This window comes from Marmota flaviventris, chromosome 2 (genome assembly GCF_047511675.1).
Source record: "Marmota flaviventris isolate mMarFla1 chromosome 2, mMarFla1.hap1, whole genome shotgun sequence".
In the NCBI taxonomy this organism is placed as follows: Eukaryota; Metazoa; Chordata; class Mammalia; order Rodentia; family Sciuridae; genus Marmota; species Marmota flaviventris.
The window spans coordinates 188075674-188103410 of record NC_092499.1 but is presented as its reverse complement, the minus strand read 5'-3'; the positions used below and the strand labels follow the sequence as shown (position 1 = coordinate 188103410).

The following is a 27737-nucleotide window of genomic DNA, read 5'->3' as shown; positions in this document are numbered from 1 at the left end:
AACTGCTCACCCTTCAGGATCTCCTCTTCTATGGCAATCAGGGCACAAATCTTGCCAATCTGACATTCAACACAAGACTTAAATCTGTTTTTGTTTCTGTTTTTTTGTTTTGGTGCTGGGGAATGAACATAGGGGTACTTTAACACTGAGTTACATTCCCAGTCCTGTTTAGTTTTTATTTTGAGACAGGCTCTTGCTAAATTGCTCAAGGTATCCTACAACTTGTGATCCTCCTTTCTCAGCCTTCTGAGTTGCTGGGAGCATAAGAGCGCGCCACCACATCCAGCCCTAATCTGTTCTGTCTAACAAAAGCAGTTTAGTCCACATTTATTATTTCCTCTTGGAGTTTATCACATTATCCCCTAAATGGCCCTCTTTCTGTTTTCTTTTTTTTTTTAAAGAGAGAGAGAGAATTTTTTAATATTTATTTTTTAGTTTTCGGTGGACACAACATCTTTGTATGTGGTGCTGAGGATCGAACCCGGGCCGCACGCATGCCAGGCAAGCGCGCTACCTACCGCTTGAGCCACATCCCCAGCCCCCTCTTTCTGTTTTCCCATCTAATGGAACACACCAGCTAAGCTATTCCCATTGTGCCACATCTCTTAAACACTTTCAGTGGCTCTGCAATCTTCTGTCGGCTTCAGTATTCCCTAAAGTGGTTCCCAGTATATCCCAGTACACTGCTGTGCATTTCCATACATCAACTGACCATTCAGGCAGAAGCAGTCTCTCTTATTGTTCCAGGACACACTATATAGCTTCTTTGGGAAAAGAGTGTCACATTTTGCCCTGCATTGAGTGCTTCAAGATTTCAGAGGAGGCTGAAATTATAAAGGCGCCTACTTATAATCCTAGCATATTAGGAGGTTGAGGGAGGAGGATCCAAGTTCAAAGCCGCCTCAACAACATGGTGAGACCCTCAAGACAGATAAATAAAATGAGTTGGGGATATGGCCCAGTGGTTAAGCAGCCCTGGGTTCAATCCGTAGTTTAAAAAAAAAAAAAAAAAGAGATAGAGTTCAAGGTTCAGAGAAGGGAGGAAATGAACAGGTGGAGACTACAGCCTCTAAGTGGTCTGTCTTGTGGACAGCTGGCAGACTAAGGGTTAATGAAACATCTAAGGAAGATGTTTTTTATTTTATCTTTTTCCTTAGGTATAGTGGGGCAAACAGACTATGGGTTAAGTCTGTTTTGTATTCCTGTGAATTAGTTCAGAAAGCCGTACAGTATATCAATAAGCTTGAGAGTTTTGTAAGTCTTTGACAAAGGAGGCTCAAACCTTGAACTGGAGTCGGAGGGGAAAAAAGACTTCAATGACAGACTGTTTGTTTTATAAATCATGAAAGTACAGATTCAATCATAGATTTAATTTTAAAAACAGAAACATTTCTTCCAAAAGGATTTTGTAAGTCAGAAATCTTACCTATCTGAATACTATAGAAGATGCACAGACCTACAACTTGTGAAGAGTGTACAGACACTTTGGTAAGGAGTTGAGGAATTAAAAAATGGAAAGAATCAGGAGGCAGAAAATGCTTCAAGAGGCATGGTCCTCAGAAATTGTTCGGGAATACCATTTCACTCGTATCGATGTCATGTTCCTGGATGAGAAAATAAAATACATAATTTTAATTTTTCAGTACAGAGCCTGAAATATGAACTGTTTTTTTTAACTTTTTATGAAGAGATTGTGACTATTAATTAGGACACTGCTCACCACCTGTAGTAATGAATGATAGCAAGTACAGTTGCAAAGACTGCACCAGACTCCTTACCTTGGCCTCAGTGCCTGTCCTCCATGCTACCAAGATGAGTACTTTTGGAAATCTAACCACCTTCCTGCTCCCACCAATGCACACGTCACTGCTGAGCAGCATCTCAGTTACCTCTTTTCTGGGTTCCCTTCATGGCACCCAGAGCACTGTAACTGCTCTGAGAAACAAGGACTGCATTCATTTTGCTTACTGCTATGACCCCAAATTCTTGCCCTATGCCAGGCACATCTTAGATGTACAGTGAACACTGTCAAATGAGTACCTAGCAGAGCCAGCCCCCTTCTAGAACAGAATCAGAACATAACTGGTCATTGTCTTTTTTTTTTTTTTTTTTTTTTTGGTACTGGGAATTGAATCCAACGGCGCTCAATCACTAGCCATATCCCCAGTCCTTTTTATTTTTTATTTTGAGACAAGGTCTCACTAAGTTCCTTAGGGCCTCTCTAAGTTGCTGCGGCTGGCTTTGAATTTGCGATCCTCCTGCCTCAGCTTCCAGAGCTGCTGAGATTACAGTCATGTGCCACTGCACCTGGCCTAAATGATCCTTCAACTCCGCATTTAAAATCCCAAGCTTTTATTTTGCCTGCTTACATTAAAATATAAAACATACTCTTTTTTTTCTACATAAGTAACATATTCATTATAGAAATTTTAATAGTCAAGGAAAATTAAAATCCTTCAAATCCTACAAACCTGTACAGATACCTTTACATTCCTGTATGTATCAGGCAAGTGATCTACCAGTGAGCTACACCCCGAGCCCTTTGAATGTTATTTTTGGGACAGGGTCTCCCTAAGTTATAGAGGCTGGTCTTCAACTTGTGATCATCCTGCCTCAGCCTCCTAAACTGCTGGAATTACAGGTGTGTGCCACAATACCTGGCTGAGAGAGAGGATTTCTAACACAAGGTGCTGCCTTCATGTGCTGCTGTTCTGTCCTTTGCTCAGTTTCCTCTGGCCACACTGGCATCAGTGCCATTCCTGAAGCAAGCCAAGTGCAACTCAGCCTGAGGGACTGTGCACAAGTCTTCCCTCTTCCTAGAGCACTCCTCCTCCAGCTATCTGCCTGGCTAAATTCCCCAAAACCTTTAATCTATGACTATACCCTAGGATACTTAATCAGTTCCTTTCTGATAAAGATTATTCTCAATTATCACATTAACTGTGCAGTGAGGCTAACCTTGACCACTCTATTCATACCTGTCACCACCACCATACTTGGCACACTTGATCCCTCCTTGCCCTACTCACTTTGTTTATACCAGAACACTTACCATCCAGCACACTAAGGGACTTGCTTGTATATTCTGTATATTGTTTATTGCCAGGACACTCCTGCTAGAATATGAGTTCCATAAATACAGGGATCACTGTATGCTGTACACCCAATAGATACTTAATAAATACCAATGAATATCATAAAACACTGTCTATGGATGACACTGTCACTTGATGGGCTGCCACTTCAGTAGACCTCCAGGGCTCTATACCTGGTTCAGTTTCTTGAATTCAACCACTTGGAAAAAAATGTGCTCAAGGATATGTTTGGCATCCTGTTGATCCTTTGGTAGTTTACTGGTTACTCCAAGAATGTCACCACACTTTCTGACGTAGAATTCCAGGTCTTCTTCAGTACCTACACACAGTTGGAGTAGTTAGATTCACCCTTAATTTCTGCCCTTTCCTAAGTACAGACTTAATGTATTTTAGATCTTCCCTATCAAGATCCTACATATCTTGGGCTGGGGTTGTAGCTCAGCGGTAGAGTGCTCGCCTAGCACGTGCAAGGCCCTGGGTTCGATCCTCAGCACCACATAAAAATAAATAAAAGTATTGTGTCCAACTACAACAAAAAATAAATTAAAAAAAAAAAAAAAAAAGATCCTACATATCTTAACTCACTGGTTCCTAGGGTGATGCAGACTTAAACAGTGACAAACTTGAGATCTCAGATGTGCTACTTTTATAATTAAGACAAAAGTGACATACTATCAGACTAAGGCTGGATTGGTTTTGGCTTTCTTTTCTTTCCTTTTTTTTTTTTTTACTAGCGATTAAACCGAGGGTCCCTTTACCACTGAGCCACACCCCCAGCCCTTTTGATTTTTCATTTGGAGACAGGGTCTTGCTAAGTTGTTTAGGGCCTCATTAAGTTGCTGTGGCTCATCTCAAACTTGTTATCCTCCCGCCTCAGCCTCCCATATTGCTGGGATTACAGGTATGTGCCATCGCATCTGGCTTGGTTCTGGCTTTCTTAGTCCCCAGCATTCTGACATTATAAGTTCTGGACCACCCAGCGGGAACTCAAGCTACCATTCTTGGACTGCAACAAGAACCACTATGAAAAAGGCAGGTGGGTATTTTAAATAGCATTTATTATAAGATTATTTTAGAAAAGAAAAAATCACCCATAACCCATCATTAACATTTATCTGTGAAGCTATTCCCAGCTCCAGTAATTACTGCCCATCATTCATTATACTAATTCTTCCCCCTCTGATTCACATTTTAAAAATATATATATATATTTTTATTAGATTTTGATGGACCTTTATTTACTTATTTATATGTGGTGCTGAGAATCAAACCCAGTGCCTAATGCAACACTAGGCCCTTTACCACTGAGCCACAACCCCAGCCCTGATTCACATTTTTTAAAGTTATGATAGAAATATAAGTTTTGAAAACATAAAGAGGTTGGGAATATAGCACAGTGGACAGCACTTGAATAGTACAAAAGGCCCCGGGTTCAATCCTTAGCACCATAAAAAAAAATAAATTAATTAAAATGTATAGCTATCAGGACCTCTCATCCTAGACTCTTGCCCCACCAAGGCAAGACTACCTAATTATTGCTATATATGCCTCTGTGTGTAAATACAAGTTTTCACAAAAGTGGAATCAAACTATAATAGTTCTATAAATTATCACCATAGTTTGTGTGGGTTTTGTGGTTCTGGGGATTAAACCCAGGGCCTTGTGCATACTAGGCAAGTGCTCTGCCACCAAGCTACAGCCCAGCCCTTCTTCTTGCTGCCATCATTTAATAATATGCCACAGAAATTCCATGTCAAAGCTTATGTTCTACATCTTACTTAAAAAAAAAAAAAAAAAATATATATATATATATATATATATATATATATATATATATATATATATATATAATAGGTAGACACAATATCTTTATTTTTATGTGGTGCTGAGGATCAAACCCAGTGCCTCACGAATATGAGGCAAACGCTCTCCCTCTGAGCCAGAATCCCAACCCCCTACATCTTACTTTTAAAAGACATAATATTCCACTTGATTTCATACTCTTATTTATTGAAGGATGAACCATTAGACTGCTTCCAATTTTTTTGTATGGTACAATTAATATCTACATAGCAGTATCATTTTTATTCTACATTTCTATAAGAATTTTCATAGAATAAATTGCAAAAAAGAAATGCTGGGATGTTGGTTAAAACCATCTGATTCTTCACAGATTATTATTCCTTCTACACTAACCATTATGTCTTTTTTTTTTTTTGGTGTTGCAGGAGATGAAATCCAGCACCTTGTGCATTTTAGGTAAGCTCTCTAACACTGAGCTGCACCCCAGCCCTTTCTTGCTAAGCTTTCACTGCCAATATCTACCACAATGCCTCTCACAGAATAGAGATGTAGTAAAGGTGCTCTATTTTTCAGTGAACTATTTCCATTTTTTCACATAACTTTCTGGTCTTCAGACACATACAGATTTCACACAGTTGGGATCCTACTGTGTGTGCAGTTTATATCTTGCTTCATTAGGATTGCCTCTTAAATTCTGCCATCACTCCCTGGCCTATAAACTTCTTTCATAATGACTACTGATTGTCCAACTGATTGAATGGGACACAATTTACTACCATTCCCCTGCAAGTAGACAGTAAGGCTATTCCCAATTTTAATACATTTTTAAAATAAATCATGTAGAAGTCATCTGTAATCCTTCATCCATCTCCTTAAATTATACTCCCAGGAGAGAGGCAAGTGCTGCACTGTGGATTATGCTCCTGGACATATATGTACAGGCCTATTTGCTGTGCTGAAGGCTGGGCATGTCAGCAATACCACTCATCATGGAGCTGCGTGGCCTAGAGCCTCATTTCATCTGACTCCCAATTTGAAGGCTCTTTACGGCATATTCTTTTGGTCATGACTCATTTTTCTTCATGACTCTTCATATGACCAATGGCCTAGATTTACTAGATAGTAGCCAGCTCAGGATTCAGCCTATGGTTATCAACAAGTCAGAACTAAAGGCCTACAAGGATGAGAGTCACGACTTTTGGCTTCCTTCTTAGCACTGTGTTCTAAATCACTGAGCTAACTGGCCTCAAGAAAAACAACTAGTATCATTTGTATGAGATGAAAAAATTTTAACTTCTTACATCTGTACATATTTGTTCTCCCTCAGCAAATCTCAAAAGTTCACAGTTAAGTAAAAGTCATAAAGAATACAAAATTGAGGGCTGGGGATGTGGCTCAAGCGGTAACGCGCTTGCCTGGCATGTGTGCGGCGCTGGGTTCAATCCTCAGCACCACATAAAAGATGTTGTGTCCACTGAAAACTGAAAAATAAATATTAAAAAAAAAAATACAAAATTGAAAAATTGGCCAAACTTACACTTATTGGTGATCTGAGCAAGCCGTGCTTTCTCAGATGAGAACGTTTCATCTAAGTCAAACAGTTCCAGAGGAGGAGGTGGTAACTCCCTGAAGCTAGGAGGGAAAACCTAAAAGGAAACAGTCTGTCCTGAAAGAGTTATCAAAAACCATAACTAATAATAATGAGATGCACCGGAAATTAGAGGCCAACTCAGCCCTTCCCTGGGGATGAACCACCCAAATTCCCATCACCTCCTCCTGCCCTCACCCAACAGACCCATGCCAAGCCAGACTTGAGAATTCTGAAAGCAACCAAACAGAACCAGCTCTAACAACACTATTAAACTGATCAAGCTGACATATGAATGCCAACTAACTTGGCACGTCGATGCAAAGGTTGGGGCTTAAGTTTGGGCTAAACATTTGATTTTTCAACTCATTTCTCATTTGATCATGAGATTTTTAGGAACAGAAATTATTTGGGGAGGCAGATTAGTATAGCAAATGCTGAACTAGGTCAGAATTCATAGTTATGAACCAGTAATCTGCTGGTATACTTTTAACTATGAATTCTCAAAACAAAATATCTGATTTGTAGCACTTGCTATTTTCTATGATATAAATACTCTATCACGGCCAATTTCAAGCTAGCAAACTGAAGCCAACTGGCTCATAACATTCCAGAATGTACAGGACAAACTAAGCAGGTTGAGTTAATACTGGACTAAAAAGCTGAAGAAAAGCCTGTCTATACTTGACTATCCCCAGGCCACGCCATGCCATGCCATTCCTGTTCCTGTTCTTGTTTCTATTCTATTCTATCCTATTCTACCAAAGATTGAATCCAGGGGTGCTTAACCACTGAGCCACATCCCCAACACGTGTTTTAATTTTCAGGTAGGATCTTGCTAAATTGCCCAGGCCTCACTAAGTTGCTAAGGCTGGCCTTGAACTTACAATCCTCCTGTCTCAGTCTCCCAAAGTTGCTGGTATTATCTGTGTGCACCACCATATGCAGCTACCCTGGGCTTTTAGAACTGCTATCAATCTGAGTATCCAATGTCTGGAAAGACAGCACAAGTGTTTTTTTCCTTCTTACTAGGCAGTCTCACAGTATGCCCTACAATTCTATAAGATAGCCAAAAATGTCCACTTTCTTGATCCCTCAGGAAGCTTCCCATGTTCATCCCTACAGAACACTAACAGGTTGCCTACCTATGCATTTCAGAGGCAGATCACTCTGACTCAGTGAGGCATGCCACAAACAGCACACAGAGGGGTCCAAAATCAAAGTAAAAAGTGGGGCTCTGCAGGGGTGGCCCACAAGTACACCTACTCACCGCAGGCTGAAGGGCTGGCAGCGGCGTCTCAAACTGAGGTTGAATGAGTTGAAGTGGTTCATGTTTTACATTTAGCTGCTCATGAGCCCTGTGTTAATAAAACAAAAGCTAGGATCAAGGTGAGACACTGTAGCAAGGCACATCTAGCTCAACACACTGTGCTGTTCTCTTCAAAGATGGTGGGTGATTCAGGACTATTTTTAAAAAACAAAATATATTGTTATATCTAATGTAATGATTCTTTTAGGAATCTTCTCTACTGCATCATACAGTATTATTTATTGAGAACTGAAAGGAAAACTTTCTTTCATATTTCTCATCAGGCAGAAAAAAAATTTCCTAAATAAATAGGCTTTTGGTTTTTACAGGATGCACAATGATCATTATAACTCTGTTTCCTTGTTTACTTTTACCATCAAAAGACAGGAGTCCAATCTAGTTTGCTTCTGGCTAATCAACAGATTTGCATGCTCTGCCTTTCCTTGTGCTCCTTCACTCCACAGACTCTAACTGAATATCTACTGGTCCCAGGCAATTTATACACACAAGTACAACAGCAGTGAAAAGAAGAGAGCAAGGAGGCCTTTGGGAACTTACATTCTTGGGGAGGAGAGATAGTAAACAAAACAACAACAACCCAAAAAACCGGCAATATGCTAGTTATCTATAAGTATTAAGAAAAAAACCGCAAATCCAGAGACAAAGGCTGCAAGTGACTTGTCAGAGGAGCCCTAAGTGAGAGAGGGAGGAAGTCACACAGTTTTCTTCAAGAGTGTCCTTGGCAGAGGCAAGAGGAAGGAAAAAGGTAGGAGGGGGCTAGGCCTTGTCACATAGCACAGGGACCAGAGGGGCTATGGTACATAGAGCAGTGGGAATCATACCCTGTGGTGTTGGGCTACTGTGGCTTTCCCTTTGCTTCTATTCTAACACTTATTCTGTCTTTTTGGATTTTACCTAATTTTGAAAGCTAGCTAAACTCCCCCGCAGAAGATGCTAATTAAAATATACTCACCCAATTTAAATTTTATACATATTTGTGAGCTTTCAAAATTAAGCTACAAAAGTAAACACCAATGAGTGGACAAGGCTGTATGTATGAGTGATGTCAGAAAGCAGTGATGTCAGAAAGTTCTCCCCTTGTGCTTGGGGAGAACCCTTCCTAGCAATGAGCAGCAGATCCCCACAGAGGGAAGAGAAATAATTTATTGAGTACCAACTACCTGCCACATATTGTGCCTGACCCTGTGCTAGGTACTTAAACTCACTTCATTTCATCATCAAAGCAACCCTGGAATATGGGCATAATCTCTTAAGGAAGAGGAAACAGATATAAAGACTTTAAGTAGCTTCCAAATTCATATGGTTCAAAGGACAGAGCAAGATCAGAACACAGAAGCTCACCAGTCCCTGCCAAAAGTATCCTTCCAACTCTGTCTACCCAGAAAGCAAAAGTCATCAGGGGCAGTTTTTGGCTAAAGTTCCTATCATCTATACTCAAAGAATCCTGCCTGCTGAGTCCTGGTCTTTGGCCATCCTGCCATGATTTGATTTCTGTCCCTGGAAAGCTGACTGCGGAGGAGCAAATATTCTGTTTTGTTAGGTCTTCCCTTTATCCACTCATTTTGCCACGTGCCCAAATCTTCCTCCTGCCAGCAATCAGCATGTGCTTGATGGGATGGAATTGGGGGTAAAGAGACTGATCCTCAAACTAAGCAAAATCTAATTCGGAAGGCCGATCTGTATGGGAGAAGGGGAAGAATAAATGACAAAACTAAATACATATATGTGAATTGGGACTGAACTATGTATCTCCATTTATTTCCAGAACACTCTGGCCTGACCTCTGACACTACACTTTCATCACCATGTTTCAATCCCCAACCCAACAGATCATGAACTCTCAGAACAGGTCATTACACCTTCAACCTCTACCTCATATCCCTTAGGCCTCAATAAATATGGAATTAATAGCCAGGTACAGTGGTGCACACCTGTAATCCCAGTGGCTCGGGAGGCTGAAGCAGGAGGATCCCAAATTCAAAGCCAGCCTCAGCAATTTAGCAAGGTCCTAAGCAACTGAGTGAGACTCTGTCTCTAAACAGAATACAAAAGGGCTGGGGATATGGCTCAGTGGTTAATGAGCAGCAGATCCCCACAGAGGGAAGAGAAATAATTTATTGAGTACCAACTACCTGCCACATATTGTGCCTGACCCTGTGCTAGGTACTTAAACTCACTTCATTTCATCACCAAAGCAACCCTGGAATATGGGCATAATCTCTTAAGGAAGAGGAAACAGATATAAAGATTTTAAGTAGCTTCCAAATTCATATGGTTCAAAGGACTTAATCTCTAGTACAAAAAAAAAAAAAAAAAGATAATACATTTAAGAGTTGTCCAAAGCCAGTTGTCCAAAAGCAGCCCACACCTATAATCCTACTGGCTTAGGAGGCTGAGACAGGAGGATTTTGATTCCAAAGCCAGCCTTGGTATCTTTTTTTTTGGTGGGGAGAGGGGCTGGAATTACAGGAATGCACCACCATGCCTGAATCAAGTGTGTTCTTTTGATGAAATACAGATGTGCCCCCAAATCCCCAAATTTAAATCTCTAGCCCAAATTTCTCTGCTGATCATAAGATAACATGTACAACTGCCACTCAACATGCATCTGGACATTTCACAGACATCTTAACTCAATATGTCTCAAACTGAACTTCAGTTCTTCCTGTCCAATCTACTCAGTCTTCCCCAACTGTTATTGCAACTTTATCCTTTTAATTGCTAAGACCAAACCTTGAAGTCATCCTTGACCCCTTTTCTTCTCACCCTCCACATTCCACCCATTTAGTATCTCTTGCTGCCTATACCTTCAAAATATATCCAGAATCTGACCACTCCTCACCACCTCCACAGCTAACACCGGCTGGAGTATCATCTTGTGCCTGGATTACTGGAATCATCTGCCTTTATTCTCTGCTTCCACCCTTGCTCCCCTCATTTTATGACAGAACAGATGTACTTTTTTCCCTTTCTCTTTTTGTAGTGCTGGGGATGGAACCCAAGGCCTTGCACATTCTAGATATGCTCTACCACTGAGTCACACCCCCCAGTCCTTGATCCTTCACTTTAAAGAAATTAGTCATCATGTCATACCTCTCCTCAAAACTTTTCACTCAGTCAAGGCTGAGCTTAGGTCCTCACAAAGGCCTATAAGGAGCTGGGCAAAGTAGTACACACCTGTAATCCCAGGTACTGGGGCTTAGGCAGGAGGATCACAAGTTCAAGGTCAGCCTCAGCAATTTAGTGACGCCCTAAGTAACTTAGTAAGACCCTGTCTCAAATAAAGAAATTAAAAGGGCTGGGGATGTGGTTCAGTGGTAAAGCACCCTGGGTTCAATCCTCAGTACCAAAAAAAAAAAAAGTCTACAAGGCCCCACCAAGTCTCCTACCATTCCTGTTCCTGCTCCAGCCCCAACAGTCTTTTGGCTCTTCCTTGAATAATCAAGCACTTTCCCATCTTGTTCTCTTTATACTGGTCACTCTGAGAACACTCTGCCCAGTGTTCTTCCCTCAGATACCCACATGGCTCACTTGCTCACCTCCTTCAAATTTTTGCTCAAGCATCACCACCTCAAGATGATGCCATTCTGAGCTGGGCATGGTGGTACATGCCTGTAATCCTAGTGACGCAGGAGGCTGAAGCAGAATGACTGGGAGCTCAAAGCCAGCCTCAGCAACTTAGTGAGGCCCTAAGCAACTCAGCCAGATCCTGTCTCAAAATAAAAAATAAAAAGGATGTGGCTCAGTAATGAAGTGCCTCCGGCTTCAGTCCCCAGTAAAACAAAAACACTCCGACCATCCTATTAAAAATGCAACTGCCCCAGTACTCCAATCCCCAGTAGTCCACTTGAAGTTTGTACCATCTTCTACCATATTCTTTAATCTACATTTGCACATATATAAATGTCTTAATGCCTATCTGGACATTGCTCATACAAGGACATCACGGAAAACCTCACTCTCAATGTCCCTAGCTCATCTCCTGAAATCCTTCTACGAATACACACAGTGCTGAGTAGATACAAGGCCTTGAAGAAATGTTTGTTGAAGAATCAACATGTAGCTAAAAATGCAATTTTTTCATAAGATCCTCAGTCAGAATCAAATTCCCTATATTCATTATGCCCATCTTTAGTTTATACTTCACATTTAGGGTTTATATAATAAGCTTAATCGGAGCTTGTCTGTCTCCTCCATAAACAGGAAATTTCAGGGATAGTTTCTAGTACAGCAGGCACTCAGTATTTGTTAACTTGAACATAAGGACAGGCGTATGAAGACAAGTATCTGTACTTGTACACTCCACCTTTGTATTTAGATATTTTTATTTAGATATAGATCCTGAGCCAGGCAAAATTTGCTCAAAAATGTTATTCTCTGACCATCAGGGATGGAAAACAATAAAGCAGGCAATAAAACAGGAGAAAGCACTGGCCTGAAAGTCATTCAGGACAGACTTTAAATCCCTGCTCACCTTCGGAAAATTCTGTCCCTTCCTTCTTAGGAGGGAATACTGTCTCTTCCTTCTTTAAATGTCAGTTCCTCATGTGGAAACATGGCTAATAACTCTCAGGACCGTGGAAAAGTTTTCAATGGCATTAACAGTATAAGTACCTCAGTTTACTGAGGGGGTTCCTGGGTCTTAAAGTTCTCTGTGTTAAACCTAGAAAAGTCCTGGGCAAAATGGAAAAGGTCAGTCATTCTAAGTGCTTGGTACATAGCTTGGAATACACAGTGGCTAATAACTGCTGGCAGTTGCTCTGCATCCCCAACCCCAATTTCTCTGTTGGCCTCATCATAGATCTGAGAACATGTTTTTGTCTGCCACCTTTGCTGTGACCCTAATTCCTGTCCCCAAGCTCATGTTTTCAAACAAACATAAATGAACTAAAGTGTAGCTCAAAGAGCCCCAGGTACTGACTTGATAACCTTGGGGAGGGAGGTGGTATCCAGCTGGTAAATGGACAGATCGAAGAGGGTGGTAAAGTCACGTGGGTTCTCATCGCCCTCCTGGAGACACACTCGGAGACGCTCTGACAGGGTGGCTGTGTCAGGTAGCATCATGTAGTCGGAGATCTGAAAGCCATAAGAGGGTTCCTTTCAGCAAAGCAGGAACAAGAGTTCATTTTGTTGAGTCTCCACTGTCTGAGGTCTCAAATCTGCAGTACTTAAACTTTCTTGCCAAGAGATTTCACTATTCATGATCATAGACAACTAAATCTTAAGCCATTTTAAGTGGAAAGAGGAACAAAACTCTCTTGGCTAAAGCCCAAGGCTGGTGAAGTCCAACTCTCCAAATATTCAAGCAGATACTAACATAGGTGAACATAGCTGCAGAAACATACAATCATGCTGTCATTCTTCTTTTAATTTCACGATGTCTCATCTTGACTACCAGGCACTCAATTCTATCTCCCTAGTCCACTTCCATTCCCACATCCAAGGCAATACTTCCCTTTGTCAAATCAACAATCCAAAATAATTTTGATCTATTCAATTTTAGTGAGTGACTTTATTTTCTATTTTAGTGAGAAAATAGAAGCAATTATAAAGGAAAGTCCATCAACTCCCACTACAATATGCACCCTACACTAGCATCTGGGCCATACTGTTTTCTGTCCTGTCAAGTACAGAAATGCCAGCACAGACATCCCTTTCCTTTGTACACTAGATCCTAGCCCTTCTCTTTTAGCCTAAGACATCCTCCAACATTGCTGAGAGTCCTCAATGATAACATATGCTCAGTGCTGATAATAGTAAAGGATCAGGGAAACCTAAATATCAATAGGAGGTTGTTCAATATAGTATAGTACATTCAAACAATGTGAAATATACTCTTAAAAATGAACAGAAAAAGAGAAGAAAGCTCTTTAAAGAACATGGAAAAGTTCTCAGGTCATATTGATAATATCAAAAGGTAAGGTGCTAGGATAGTATGCATACACAGCAAATGTGGTACTATTTGCAAAAAGAAGAGGAAAGAAAGTACACACACACACTCACATACTTGGTTTTATAACATATCTCTGGAAGAACATGTAGGACACTACTACTATTGTGGTCATTGGAAGGGGACCAGAGCGGCCAGGCTGAAAGATAGAAGGAAGACTATTTGTTGTGTATGCTTTTGAATTCTGAACTATGTGAATATATTACCTATTCAAAAAATAAATTCAAATTTAACTAAATGAATGCTGTCAACAAGAAATTTGCTTTTTATTGCCTTTTGAAATGTAATTAGCAAACAAGGCCAACTTGGTAATAGTTTAAAAATGGGTCCTCTGAAGTTATCTGCAATGTACAGTTTCCTATATTCTCTAGCTCCACCACTGCAGGAGATAGGCCTGAACATTACATAAATAATAAATTGGCTCATTCTTTTCTGTAGCCTAAGGGTCAAAACTCTCCAATCTTCAATCTCTTTTTTTAAACAATAAATGAGAGAAGAGCATAAACAAATAAATATCCTTCCCGACAACAGGAAGACAAGTGCAATAACAAGGGTACCAATATGCCAAGACACACTAGAATGCAACAGAGTCCAGGCCTGGGCCAGTCAACCCAAAGATCCTGAAGCGGATTCTCTTAATTCTCTGCATAGTGCCTTTCCACAAAACCCTAATTCAGAAAATCATTAAGGCCTTAGGTGTACAGAAAGAAAGAAATGTAAGAGTGCTTCTGTGACCACTGGCTTTCCTGACTTCCTGGCAGATTCTGAGGTTAAAACTTGTTAGGTCAACTCCTCCAGCTTCTTATTGATCTTCTGTTTCACCAAATACTACTTGACAATGAGATAATATCTGAGTTTAAAATCCATTGCAATATAATAAGGTTTGATCTAAAATCGTAGGAAGTTCAGATTTTCACAACTTCTCTCTTTACAATGTTACTGGATGTAGCATTTACCTTTCTAAAGTCATACAATACAAAGCACAATTGTCACCAGGTCTCACATCTGGAAGATACAGGCATGATTTGAGAGAAATCCCTTAACACTACAATCTTCCCCTGGTTTCATATGAATGCCTCCTTTCTGAATTAGTCTTGGGTCAGGTGTGATGGACAGTGAAGAACAGGGCAGCAGGAAAGGAAAGGCTCCAAAACCAGCCTGACCTGGAATTGACCTAATTGCAGACCTTAAAGGATTTCCCAATTAGTTTTCTTGGCTAAAAACCAGGAATGACAGAAACTTAGCAGGAGCAAGGTGTCACACAGAAAAGGAACAGATGCAGCCTCTCTTAGCACAGCTCCATTGACCCAACTATCTCACTAGGATTGGCAGCTATCAAAGATACTGCCCACTCTGGCCTAGGTACTGTGAGAGCTGAAAAGTGAATTCCATGCTGTACCCCAGTCATTTAACTTTGGGGACATATATAATTTTTCAAGAGAAATTCAAGTAAAATATCCATATACTTAATGTACCCAAATAAGGGAATATCTCAGGGGCTCTCGTGTTTCTTAAGGCAAACAGCTTCTAAAAAGCCACAGCTGAGGGAAGAAGCAGTCAGTGGACGGCCATCTCTGACAGAATACCTTCTTGCCACAACTGTTACCCACAGCTGAAAAATCATCTTCTTTTCATTTCAGAGTTTAAGAAACAGAAAATCAATTAAATAGGAACAGGCTTTGAATCAGGAAGACCTGGGTTTGTGTCCTACCTCTGCATTTGCCTACTGTTAGAGCACATTGCAAACTTGTAGAATTTCAGTTTCCTCATCCATAAAATGGGAATGCGACCATCCATCTCCCAGGATTATTGTGAGAATTAATACAATGATCTATGTGTAAGTGTATGACATACAGGGGCTGGGAATATAGTAAATGTGAAAATTTTTAAAAGCTGAGCTGGGAGTGTAGCTCAGTGGTAGAGCATTGCCTAGCATGTGTGAGGTCCTGGGTTTGATCCCCAGTCCCTCAAAAATAAATAAATAAATAAACAAATAAATAAATAAATAGGTTAATAGATAAATAAATAAATAGGTCGATAGATAGATAGATAGCTTACATAGCATGGTTTTAGTATAGTAAGTGAATTTAGTTTAGTAAATAAATTCCCATCCATTAAAACAGTCCTCAAAATCATCCTGTGAGATACACAGCACAGGTATCAGAATTCCTGCTTTACAGATGAGATTCCAGAATTAAAAGATGTCAAAAAGAATCTGCTACAGTCCCAAGATCAGTGGTGGAGCCAGACCTGGAATTCAGGTTACTGGTTTCCATTCTAATGATCACATTACCTTGTCTCAATTACCATACTGCCTTTTAGAATTATTTTAAAAGACAACAAAATTACAGTTTAAAACTTAAATTCTAATAATATGAATTTTTTCATGAAAAAAAATTATATTTTTTTGTATTTTTAAGAGAAATCCTTTTTGACAGATATTTATTTATTTTTAATATCTGAAATGAACAATTTAGAAGAAAAAAAATTGTTTTGGTCAGCTGACTCTACTGTTATGGGTCCATGGGGAGGTAGACATCATGGTAGAAGGGTATGGCAGAGGAAAGCTACTCAGCTCATGATAGCTGGGAAGCAGAGGTAGATAACTCATTTTATTTTTTAAAATTTATTTTATTTTTCCTGTGTTGGGGATTAAGCCCAGGGCCTCAAACATGCTAGGCAAATGCTCAACCACTGAGCTCCACTCCCAATCCCATAGCTGTCTTTAATATATGAATTATATATGCATCTAGGTTGCAAAGAAAGTGGAAGATGTGTGGAAGTTTATATTTTTTTAAATTTTTTTCACAGTTATTACATATGCATTTAGATTGCAAATAAAATGGGAGATGTGTAGAAGTTTTTATTTTTTTAAATTTTTTCACAATTATACTTTAGAGAAATTCTGTTTTGTTTTTAATATATACATATATATTTTCATTATAGATGGACCTTTATTTATTTACTTACTTATTTGTTTATTTATTTATATGCAGTGCTGAGAATTGAACCCAGTGCCGTACACATGCCAGGCAAGCATTCTGCCACTGAACCACAACCCCAGCCTAATAACTCATTTTAAAAGATTGAGCCAGAAAGTATATTTTAAATTTTAGTTCTTATATGTATATATGGGCTACCACCCTAATTAATAATATGATTAATTATATAATTTAGCTGGGAGGTCGTGGCACATACCTGTTATCCCAGTGACTCCAGAGGCTGAGGTAGGAGGTCTTCCTCTACCCCCCAAAATCACTTTTTTCCCTCTTATATACAAGATAGACATTTGTTCCTTTGGAACTATTAGAAGTGGTAGTGAAAAGCGGATCCATTTTTTAATTTATAAATTTCTTCTTCTTCTTTTTTTTTTTTTTTTTTTGACATCAGGGATTAAACCTAGGGGCACATAACTACTGAGCCACATCCCCAGCCTGTTTTTTTAAATTTTGAGACAGGGTCTTGCTAAGTTGCTCAGGGCCCAAGTTGCTGAGGCTGGCTTTGAACTTGCAATCTTCCATCTCAGCCTCCCAAGGCACTGGGATTATAGTCATGTACCATTATGCCAGGCTCATTTTTAAGTTTCTAATGATTCACAACTTCCTACCTCTGGGTCCTCAGCATCAATCTGATTTAGGTGAATGTCTCCTGTTGTGAGCCACTGGAAAACAACATCCTGGATTTAAAAAATAAACACAGAATTAGATACCTGGTTATTTGGAAAAGCTAAAGGTCAGAGAGTTAAGTCAATCAAGAAAAAATAATAAAGGAAAAAGACTAAACCAATGATTCAGAAAAGTAACGAGACTTCTATTGGTGATATCATATGAAAACTTAAAGGTTTTCTTCTCCTAATGCAACCTTTATTGTCAGAAATTCATCATTTACCTTAGGACACTCTAATACTTAACCGTAAGCCAAAATTTATTAAAACTTGTTCACAATCCTGAAAAAACCTTTTAATATGATGGCAGTCTGATCTTAAAAAGTATGGCTACTAGCCAGGCACAGTGGCACACGCCTGTAATCCCAGCAGCTTGGGAGGATGGTGAACTCAAAGCCAGCCTTACCAAAAACGAGGTGCTAAGCAACTCACCCTGTCTCTAAATAAAATACAAAATAGGACTGGGGACGTGGCTCAGTGGTCAAGTGCCCCTGAGCCCTGAGTTCAATACCCAGTACCAAAAAAAAAAAGTATAGCTACTAAAAAGCAGAATATCTAAGAGCAAGGTAGTATGCCAACATGTGTGTAATCCTAGCCACCCAGGAAGCTGAGGCAGAACGAGCACAAATTCAACATTAGCCTAGGCAAATTAAATTAACAATAAAGGGCTGGGGATGTTGCTCAGTGATAGAGCACCCGGGTTCAATCCCCAGTACTACAGGGAAATAAAAAAGAACATCTAGCTCTCCAAGACTACATCTAGAGGCACTAGAACTTCATGAGGATTCTACATAAATCAGACCTTAATAAGACTGTCAATACAACCCTTCTAAAATGGAAGGAGTCAATTTCATTAATGCGTATACCTTCCTGTGACAAGTAAGCCACTGGAATCCCACAATGTACAGCTCTGTGAAGGTATCTGCTTCCCACTCTGCTGTCCTTTACACTATTCTGATAGAATAACTGCAATGTCTTTACTTCATTGCCCTCAGTCAATGTTGTACATAAAGTTCCTAACTTCCATGCACACTCTCAGCCCTTCCTCTCCATTATCCCTTCACTCCTTGATTCAGTCTTTATTCTTTTTACCCGGATGACTTCACCAGCCTCTTAACTGGCTCTGGCTGCCCCTTTCTCATTCCACACAAATGACAGAAGGATCTGACTATGCCCAAGGCTGCTGCAAACCCTAAAGGGGTCCCCATAGCTTCTGGCATAAAGTTCAAGTTCTGGGGCTTTACACTTAAGGTCCTTTTATTAAGCTTGCTCCTCTCAGGGTTGGCTCCCATCCCTACTTGGCATGCTTAGAAATATATTTCTGGATTAATCTGAATGTCATTCTTTTTCTTCATGTACTATAAACTTTTTCTAAGCAAGGGACTATGCCTGAATCTCTGTATTCTTAGTGCCACCATATAATGGATTCTGAAGAGATGGTTTTAAATCAGTAAAGGTGTTTACCAACATTAATACATCAATTTGATGACAGAGAAAAGCTCACCATGATTTTGCTGTTTTCTTCTTTATCCAAATACTGGTCACTGAACATGTGACATGAGCCAAGCACTGCCAGCTTCCCGCCTTGGTTCTACTAATGACAAAGCACTGTCAGATACTCAGATCCCAAAACACTGCATGAATCCTAGTCCCTCAACATTTACCACCAGAATCATGTCAGCAACTGTCTTACATACTAAAAAGTGCCAATTCACATTAGGATTTTAACAGTCTATCAATATCCACTGTGATGACAACTACAACTTACTTGGCCTCTCATTTTAGACATATCTATATTTTCCCACTTAATTTTAACAAAAAGTAATATAAATTGGTTTGCCAGCCTTTTCCCAATGTTATCATATAAATGGAGATCATAGTTTTTTTTAATGCTGGGGATAGAATCCAAAGCCTTGCACATGCTATGTAAGCATTCTACCGCTGAACTATTCTCTCAGACCAATAACAATTTTAAAGGGGGAGAAAAGGCAAACCCAAACATATTCTATTCAAATTTCAAAGACATTTATAAGTAAAAAAAAAAAAAAAAAAAAATAGAGTTTAAGATTCAAACAGAAAACTAAATTATCAATATGAAAAGTTCACAAAAAGAAATATCAACTGGTTCATAAGAAAAAACTTCAATATTAGTAAAAGTACCTATCAGATTAATAAATATAAAAAAGACTATAAAGTGTTGGTCAGGTTTAGTGAAATGAGTTCTTTCACACACTGCTGCTCAAACTGTCACACACTGCTGCAACAACTGTCAACATATGCAACAAAACAAACTGAAATACACAAAAAAGTCTACCTGCAATGTTATATCCATAACTATATCTAATTATGTCACAAATAATTAGAAATAAATGCAAATGAAACACAAGGTAAAGGAGACAGGAGTGGTGGCACACACCTGTAATCCTAGTTACTCAGGAGGCTGAGGCAAGAGGATCACAAGGACAACCTTGGCAACTTAACTAGACCTTGTTTGAAATTTTTAAAAATTGTTTAAAAAGGCTGGGTATGTATCTCAATGGTGGATCACTTGCCTAGTACAAAAGAAGCCCTGGATTCAGTCCCCCAAATTGTCAAAACAAGAAAAAACAAAACAACAACAAAAAAAGAAATCAAATAATCATAGTTTGCAGTATTAAACCACCAGGGCCCCTTAAAATACTATCTCATTTTCATTTGTATGTATAAACTGACAGTTTATATAAACTATTTCCACATCTCAAAAATAACACTTTAGTTTTAAAATAATATTTCAGCTATTTGGAAGTGAAAACTACCATAATAGCCACATGAATTTTGGTTAAATCTTTCACAGCATAGACATTTATTTACTTCCTAAGAAAAATGAGAGCTTTAAATAAGAAGAGGAAAGATAAAACTAGATCTCACAAAGAAAAACTAGGAATGTGTAGACCAAGGGATATTTAAGTCCCTTGAAAAAACAGAAAGGTCAGCTGATGAATTCCATGTCTTATGGACAGATGAAGGTAAATTCAGCAAAATGTGAATTAAAAGGCAGTGGGAAAATGACAGTATAACATAGAGACCTCTGGACCACTGTTGCCACACTCCATGTTTCTCCAAATGAGAACTAGACAACTAGTCTTCTGATATGTTCTCCTGGGATAAACCAAAACAAAAGCAGCATAATTCTAGCCAATTTTGTGTAGTTAACTCCCCCTTTTCCTAAATGGATTCTCAGTACTCTGAGAGTGAGGACACAGAATAATAGGACAAAGTTGGTTGAGAGTTATAAACAGATACCCTCACACTATTGTGGAAAAACTTTAGACTTAAAATAAGGGGTAGGTTTAGGATTTGACACCATTGATTATAAGATGACCCACTGCTTCCCATGAATAAAATGTGGATACCTAAAAACTACTTCATTGGATTGACATAAAGATCAGTGAGAAAATATGTGAAATTCATATACAAAATGACAAGAAGTTTTTAGTATTTCAATAATAAAAATAACATACACATCCATATTTAACGAAAGTTGTACCTTTGAGTGATAAAAAGCCAGAATGGGTCTGTTAAGTGGGAAGCAGACAGAGCCTGTGGACAGAACAGCCACTGCTGGTTTCATGACACTCAAGGTGGCACCAAAAGGATAGACAAAGGTGAGAGCCCTGTAAGAAATTAGAGGAACACATACAAATGCTTATGAAATATATTTTTAAAATCTGAAAATAAACTTAAGTGTTTCTTGAGCAAAACTGATTCACCATCAAATACAATTTTTTTCCTAAGCTTGGGTTAGTTAACTCAAAAACTGAGACAACTATAGTTACAAGTTTAATGTGGTATCTTAGCAAATATGAATGTGAACTAACAGAAAAGTGCAAATGATTATAACCGGAAAAAGTAAAGTAGCCCCAACGGAGCAGGAAGCAACCAGGGGCCTCATCTAAGAATGATCTAGAGTTTCACATGAGCCTGTTCTGCATAATAATGTCTTAAAAATATATATTTTCTTCTTCCTCGGATTTGGCTGCTACAATCTCTAAGAATGTCTATCATGGGAGGGCATGTCACCAGGTGAATGCTTACATGAATTGGGGGGCATATATGTACTTCACACTGGACACTGCTACAAAGACTTGCCTTGGAGTCCCTTCTCTACTCTCCACTAACACAGACTTAAGAGCATCTAGCTTGATGCAGATGCACACATCTATAATCCCAGCAACTCTGGAGGCTGAGGTAGGAGGATCATAAATTCAAGGTGAGCCTCAGCAACTTAGTGAGACTGGTCTCAAAATAAAAAATATAAAAGACTAGGAAAGCAGCTCAGTGGTAAAGTACCTTGGATTCAATCCCCACGTGACCAAGGGCAAAGTACTTCTAGAAACTATGGGGTGCAGATCCTGAGGTGAGGCTAACCCATATAGGAGGGGTTAGGGTTTTACTGAAAGTTGGAGCTCTGCTAACGTAGCTGTTTGAAGGAAGTGATCTCAGAATGGAGACAAACAGTAATCTTAAATTCAGAGCATAAATTAGAGACTGCTGGGTAGGGGAAATCATGGAGAAAGCATCCATGAGGAATCAAGATTTTAATTTTCCTATTCCTTTGAACCATGAGAAACCTCTTCCTACCTTAACTTTAAAATTATTTCCTGCCAGGGTTAGTTTTCCCCAACCCTTCAGTAAAGTCTTGTCTACCCTTATGACTTCCATGGTCACGCCATGGGAGAGAAGCCAATACCTGCCCACATTCTCCATTCTCCTCCATCTGCCCCTAGCGCAGCCGCATCCGACTAAGTAGAGACTACAGCCCTGAGTTCTAGGCCAGGAGCAGAAGGAAATCACCAGCTGACCATGGAATAACATTTAAGTGGAAGAAATAGTCACATGAATGTCAGTGTGAATTCTACCACCATCCCCACCATTTCCCCCAAATTCACTCAAAGGAGATAAGCTGACTGTATGTTTTCTATGAATTTTGTTACTGATTTTTGACCATTAAAAATTTTTTTTCTCATCATTTATAAGAACTCTGTGTACTGCAAATTTTTCTCAGTTACGTATTCACTTTCAGGAATATTACCCCATAAAAGATGAACTTTACATAAAGTTACAAAAATCAAGGAATTAAAGTAATGTGGACAGTCAGAATGACAGTTATCAAGAATACAAACAACCATAAATGTCAGCAAGGATGTGGGAAAAAAGGCACACTCATTCATTGCTGGTGGGACTGCAAATTGGTGCAACCAATCTTGAAAGCAGTATAGAGATTCCTGAGAAAACTTGGAATGGAACTGCCATTTGATTCAGCTATCCCACTCCTCTGCTTAGACCCAATGGACTTAAAATCAGCATACTATAGTAATTCAGCCACATCAATGTTTATAGCAGCTCAATTCACAATAGCTAAACTGTGGAAGCAACCTAGATGCCCTTCAATAGATGAATGAATAACAAAACTGTGGTATATATATATATATATACACAATGGAATATCACTCAGCATTAAACAATAAAATTATGGCATTTGCAGGTAAATGGATGGAGCTGGAGAATATCAGGCTAAGTGAAGTAAGTCAATCCCAAAAATCCAAAGGTCAAATATTCTAAGTGGATGTTGATCCATAATGCAGGGGGGAACATGGGAAAAATAGAGGAACTTTGATGGAGCAAAGGAGAAAGAGGGGAGGAGAGAGGGTATGGGGGTAGAAAAGATGGTGGAATGAGATGAACATCATTACCCTAGGTACATGTATGACTGCACATATGGTGCAATGTTACATCAAGTGTACAACCACAGAAATGTAAAGTTGTGCTCCTTTTGTGTACAATGAATCAAAATGCATTCTGCTGTCATATATACCTAATTAAAATAAATGAAAAAAATAATGTAGAACTAGTGAATTAAAAACAAATAATATGGATTAGAATCAAACTCCAAATATATATGCGAGGTGTGAATTATATATATAGTAAGTAAATATTTCAAATTATTGGAGATGGATGGCATAATTTCAGCTACTTGGAGAAATATATCCATTTTTATATCACATCCTAAAATATATCCAGATGGATTAAAAATGTATTCAAAAACAAGACCACAAAAGTACAAAAAAAATGTGAATATTTCATAATCTTAGGATAGGAAAAACCTACTCCCATGTGCTAATAATCAAAGAAATGCAAACTAAAAAAGAAAAAAGAGATACCATTTTTACTAGAATACTCCATGCTGGCAAGAGAGGAAAAGGGGACGTGTTCATAGGAACTAAGTGCTGGCAACTGCCTGAAGGCAACTGGGCAATGTATCACAGTTGACAATGTGTCAATAAGATGACTTTTGACTCAGAAATTCCAATGCTACCTTATTAAAATACTAGCAAAAGTGCACAAAAACTATACCAAGATATTCACATGTGCTTTTTATTTGTAACATATAAAAACTTGTTTATAACCATATGGAGCAGAGGTCAACTGCTGCATTCTCCCTTGAATGTGTGTTCCTTGCTTTATCCCAAAAGCTTCTCACTGTCAAGTTGGTTGGCACCCTCCCCTGGATGCGTATTTCTTACTTTATTCACAAAGACATCTCTCTTTTGAGATAGCCTACATTCTCTCCTAAAGGTGCATTTGCTTTCCTAAATAAATCTGTCTCAGAAAAAAAAAAAAAAAGTACAGGTTCTGGAGCAAATGCCTAGGTTTAACCAAAGTTCTAACACTCAGGTAAATTTGGGCTATTACCTCTTTGTATTTCATCTCTGTCTGTGGTTGTTGTGAATATTAAATGAAGTAATATATATCTATTACACAGTAAGTGCTCAAATAAATGTTAGGTAGTATTATTAAGGCAAAATATTAGCCAGGCACAGTGGTAGAGACCTAGAATTACAGCAACTTGGGAGGTTGAGGCAGGATTACATGTTTGAGACCAGCCTCAGCAACTTACTGAGACCTTGTTTCAAAATAAAAACTAAAGGGGCTGGGATTGTGGCTCAGTGGTAGAGCGCTTGCCTAGCCTGTGTGAGGCACTGGGTTCGATTCTCAGCATCACAAAAATAATTAATAAAGGGCCACCAACAACCAATAAAATATCTTTAAAAAGCTAGCCATAGCAACTTAGTGAGGCCCTAAGCCACTTAAGTGAGACCCTATCAAACAATTTTAAAAGGGGCTGAGGATTTAGCTTAGTGGTAAAGTACCCCTGGGTTTAATCCCTAGTACCCTCCCCCAATCAAAAAAAAAAAAAAAAGAGACAGATTATCTTCAAGGGAGGGGCATGGATTTAAAATGCAGAACTTTTACTTTCTGCCTTTCTTTTGTTTTTTTTTTCTGTACTGGGTTTTGAACCCAGGGGCACTTAATCACTGAGCCACATCCCAAGCCCTCTTTTTTGAGACATGGTCTCACTAAATTCTTAGGGCTTCAGTAAGCTGCTGAGACTAACCTTGAATTTGCAATCATCCTGCCTCAGCCTCCTGAGATGCAGAGATTACAGGGGTACCGCACTGCCTGGCTACTTTCTTCCTTTTGAACTGTTTAAACTGTTTTTATTTATTAATTGGTGAGAATTACTTTTGTAATTGGGAAACTCTTTTCACTTTCAAAAGGAAAATCCTTTGAAATGATAAATCCATCCTCCTCAAATGGCTTGAGAAACACACTCACTGGGCATTGTTTCCACTGCTCTCATCATCAATGATTCCAGGAACGGTTTTTCCTGCAGCTCGGCTAATTTCCCTTGAAGAAAAAAAATGAAAACCTGGTAAATAAAAAAAGTGGAGAATCTCATATTGCATTCATTAATAGGAAATGTGAACCAGATGTGAGGATTTTGTACACTTTGTGACACATTTTTTTGAGCCAATAAATTTTTTTACAGATAAAATATGGATTTATGAATAGTAAAATACAGCATTCAGAATTTAAAAAAATCTGTACAACTCAAAGTAAGGGAAAAGTAATTTTAAAATGTCTTAAAAATTCAGATATTGCATGAAAAAGCAACAAGACTTGGTTAAAATGATACAAAGCTCAGTCTCTGACCATAATGAAATAAATAAGAAATCCGAAAAAACAGAAGAAAATTCAAGGTATCTGAAAACACACAGAAATTAATTAACACATTAATAAATAACAGTGGATTAAAGAAGAAATCACAAGGGAAATTAGAAAATAATTTGAACGAAAATGAAAACATGAAATAATTCAAGTTATTCAGAGCATATTCTTTAACTACTACAGAATTAAAAATCAACACCAGGAAGATATCTGAAATACTTCCAAATATTTGGAAACGCACACACTTCTGGAGACAGCATATTGCTGGGACTAGTTTTTGTAATCCGATCTGCCAGTCTGTCTTTTGATTGACGAGTTTAAGCCATTTATATTTGATATTATTATTAAAAAATTATTTTTATTCCCTGTCATTTTATTTCCAAATTATTTTAATTTGAACTGTTTCTCCTTTGACTATTCTTCTAGTGTAGTTCCTCACTTTTTTTTTCATTTCTGCAAGAAATATTTTGAGTATGTTTTGTAGTGCAGGCTTTTCAGCTGTGAATTCTTTTAACTTCTGTTTATCATGGAAGATTTTTATTTCACTGTCAATTTTGAAGCTTAATTTTCCTGGGTATAGTATTCTTGGCTGGTATACATTTTCTTTCAGAGCTTAGTGTGTATTATCCAAGGCCACCTAGCTTTGGGGTTCTGAGTTGAGAAATCAGCTGAGATCCAGATTGGTTTCCCTCTAAATGTAATCTGATGTTTTTCTCTAGCAGCCTTTAAAATTCTATCCTTATTCTATATGTCAGGTGTTTTCATAATAATGTGCCTTGGTGTGGGTCTGTTTTACTTTTGTATATTTGAGGTCCTATAGGCCTCTTGTATTTGATTTTCCACTTCATTCTTTAAGTTTGGGAAATTTTCTGATATTGCATTTCATTGAAAAGATTGTGCATTTCTTTGGTTTGTATCTCCAAGCCTTCGTCTATTCTACCACTGAGCCACAACCCCAGTCCAGTCAACTTTATTTTCAAGATTACATATTTTGTCTTCATTGCCTGAAACTCTTTGTCTTCCAAGTGATCTAATCTGTTGGGGATGCTTTCCATTGAATTTTTAATTTGTTTTACTATTTCCTTCAATTTGAGGATTTGATTTCTTTTCAAAATCTCTATCTCTTTATTGAAATGATCTTTCACAATCTGTATTTTCTCTGATTTCACTCCCCTTACAGCACCCTTTACCTTGCAGAGAAGTTTAACTATGTATATTCTAAACTCCTTCTCTGACATTTCTTCCATTGTAGTGTCGATGGATTCTATTACTGGAATACCTTGGTTTGTTTGGGCAATTTTTTCCTTGCTTTTTCATATTGTTTGTGTATCAAACCATCTAACGGTGGGGATCTGAGGCAGTAAGTCTCTACCCTGTGGATTTAGTGTCCCTGAAGGTTTCTAGTACCTCAGCAGTAAGGGGGAGACAAAACAACAACAAATGCAAACAATATACAGCATTAAACCAAACAATTCCTGCTATGACGTCTACAATGTTAATTGTCACATTAAATAGAAATTATATGGTAGTTATTGCCTAAAATAAAGACAGTAAGTTTGTAAAAGAGTTTTTACAGTTTCAAATAGTAGACAGGGAGAAAAAATAAGTGATATAGAATATAGAATGTGATGAATATGAGGGAGGAAGAAAGAAGATAGAAGAAAAAACTAAAGGAAGAAGGAAAAGACAATAGTAGGGATTGACTGTTAGCAGAAGAAAGAATTGAGTGAAACAGATGAGAGAAAAAAAATATATAAATATTTTAAAAATTAAAAATAAAAGAGTACAAAACAAAACTGAAATATACTAATCCTATCCTAAAAAAAAAAAAAAAACATGAAAAATATGCTTCAAAAATGCTAGGGGGCTGGGATTATGGCTTAGCAGTAGAGTGCTCACATAGCACATGCGAAGCACTGGATTCAATCTTCAGCCCCACATACAAATAAATAAATAAAATAAAGGTATTGTGCCCAACTATAACAAAAAAAAAAAAATTACAAAAAATGCTAGAAATGAGAAAAAAACATGAATATGTATAAATGTTCATGAACCATTAAGGTAACAATTAAACAGAGAGGAAAAAAACAGAAAAAAAAAAAATCCTGACAGAAAGTGAAAGAATTGTTTTCTTGGAGTTCAAAAGATTCTCAGCTTCTTTTTCAGCAGCATTAGGTTGGGTAATCTGGAGCATGATGCTTCACCCTCCAGGTAGACTGTTGAAGTCAAAGAGGTAATCTGGAGGCAGAGTTTAGGCT

The 27737-nt window shown here is 38.4% G+C and overlaps 1 protein-coding gene across 3 annotated transcripts in view; it reads right to left on the bottom strand.

Annotated features, from left to right (window-relative positions):
* Positions 1 to 1349: 1349 nt before the first annotated feature.
* Ift52 (intraflagellar transport 52) overlaps positions 1350 to 27737 on the bottom strand; it is a 38785-nt gene continuing 12397 nt past the window's right edge. For 2 of the 3 annotated variants that reach the window (XM_027945326.3, XM_027945327.3), the window contains 9 exons: positions 25087 to 25158; positions 20957 to 21083; positions 18935 to 19021; positions 17374 to 17442; positions 12738 to 12892; positions 7757 to 7844; positions 6436 to 6544; positions 3269 to 3414; positions 1350 to 1604 (listed from right to left, as the gene is read on the bottom strand). In XM_027945326.3, the coding sequence (XP_027801127.1) occupies positions 1557 to 1604; positions 3269 to 3414; positions 6436 to 6544; positions 7757 to 7844; positions 12738 to 12892; positions 17374 to 17442; positions 18935 to 19021; positions 20957 to 21083; positions 25087 to 25158 (901 nt within the window). In that variant the 3' untranslated portion in view covers positions 1350 to 1556. Of the gene's footprint in view, positions 1605 to 3268; positions 3415 to 6435; positions 6545 to 7756; positions 7845 to 12737; positions 12893 to 17373; positions 17443 to 18934; positions 19025 to 20956; positions 21084 to 25086; positions 25159 to 27737 lie in introns of those variants that run through there. The other variant, XM_071608946.1, reaches the window with a different exon arrangement.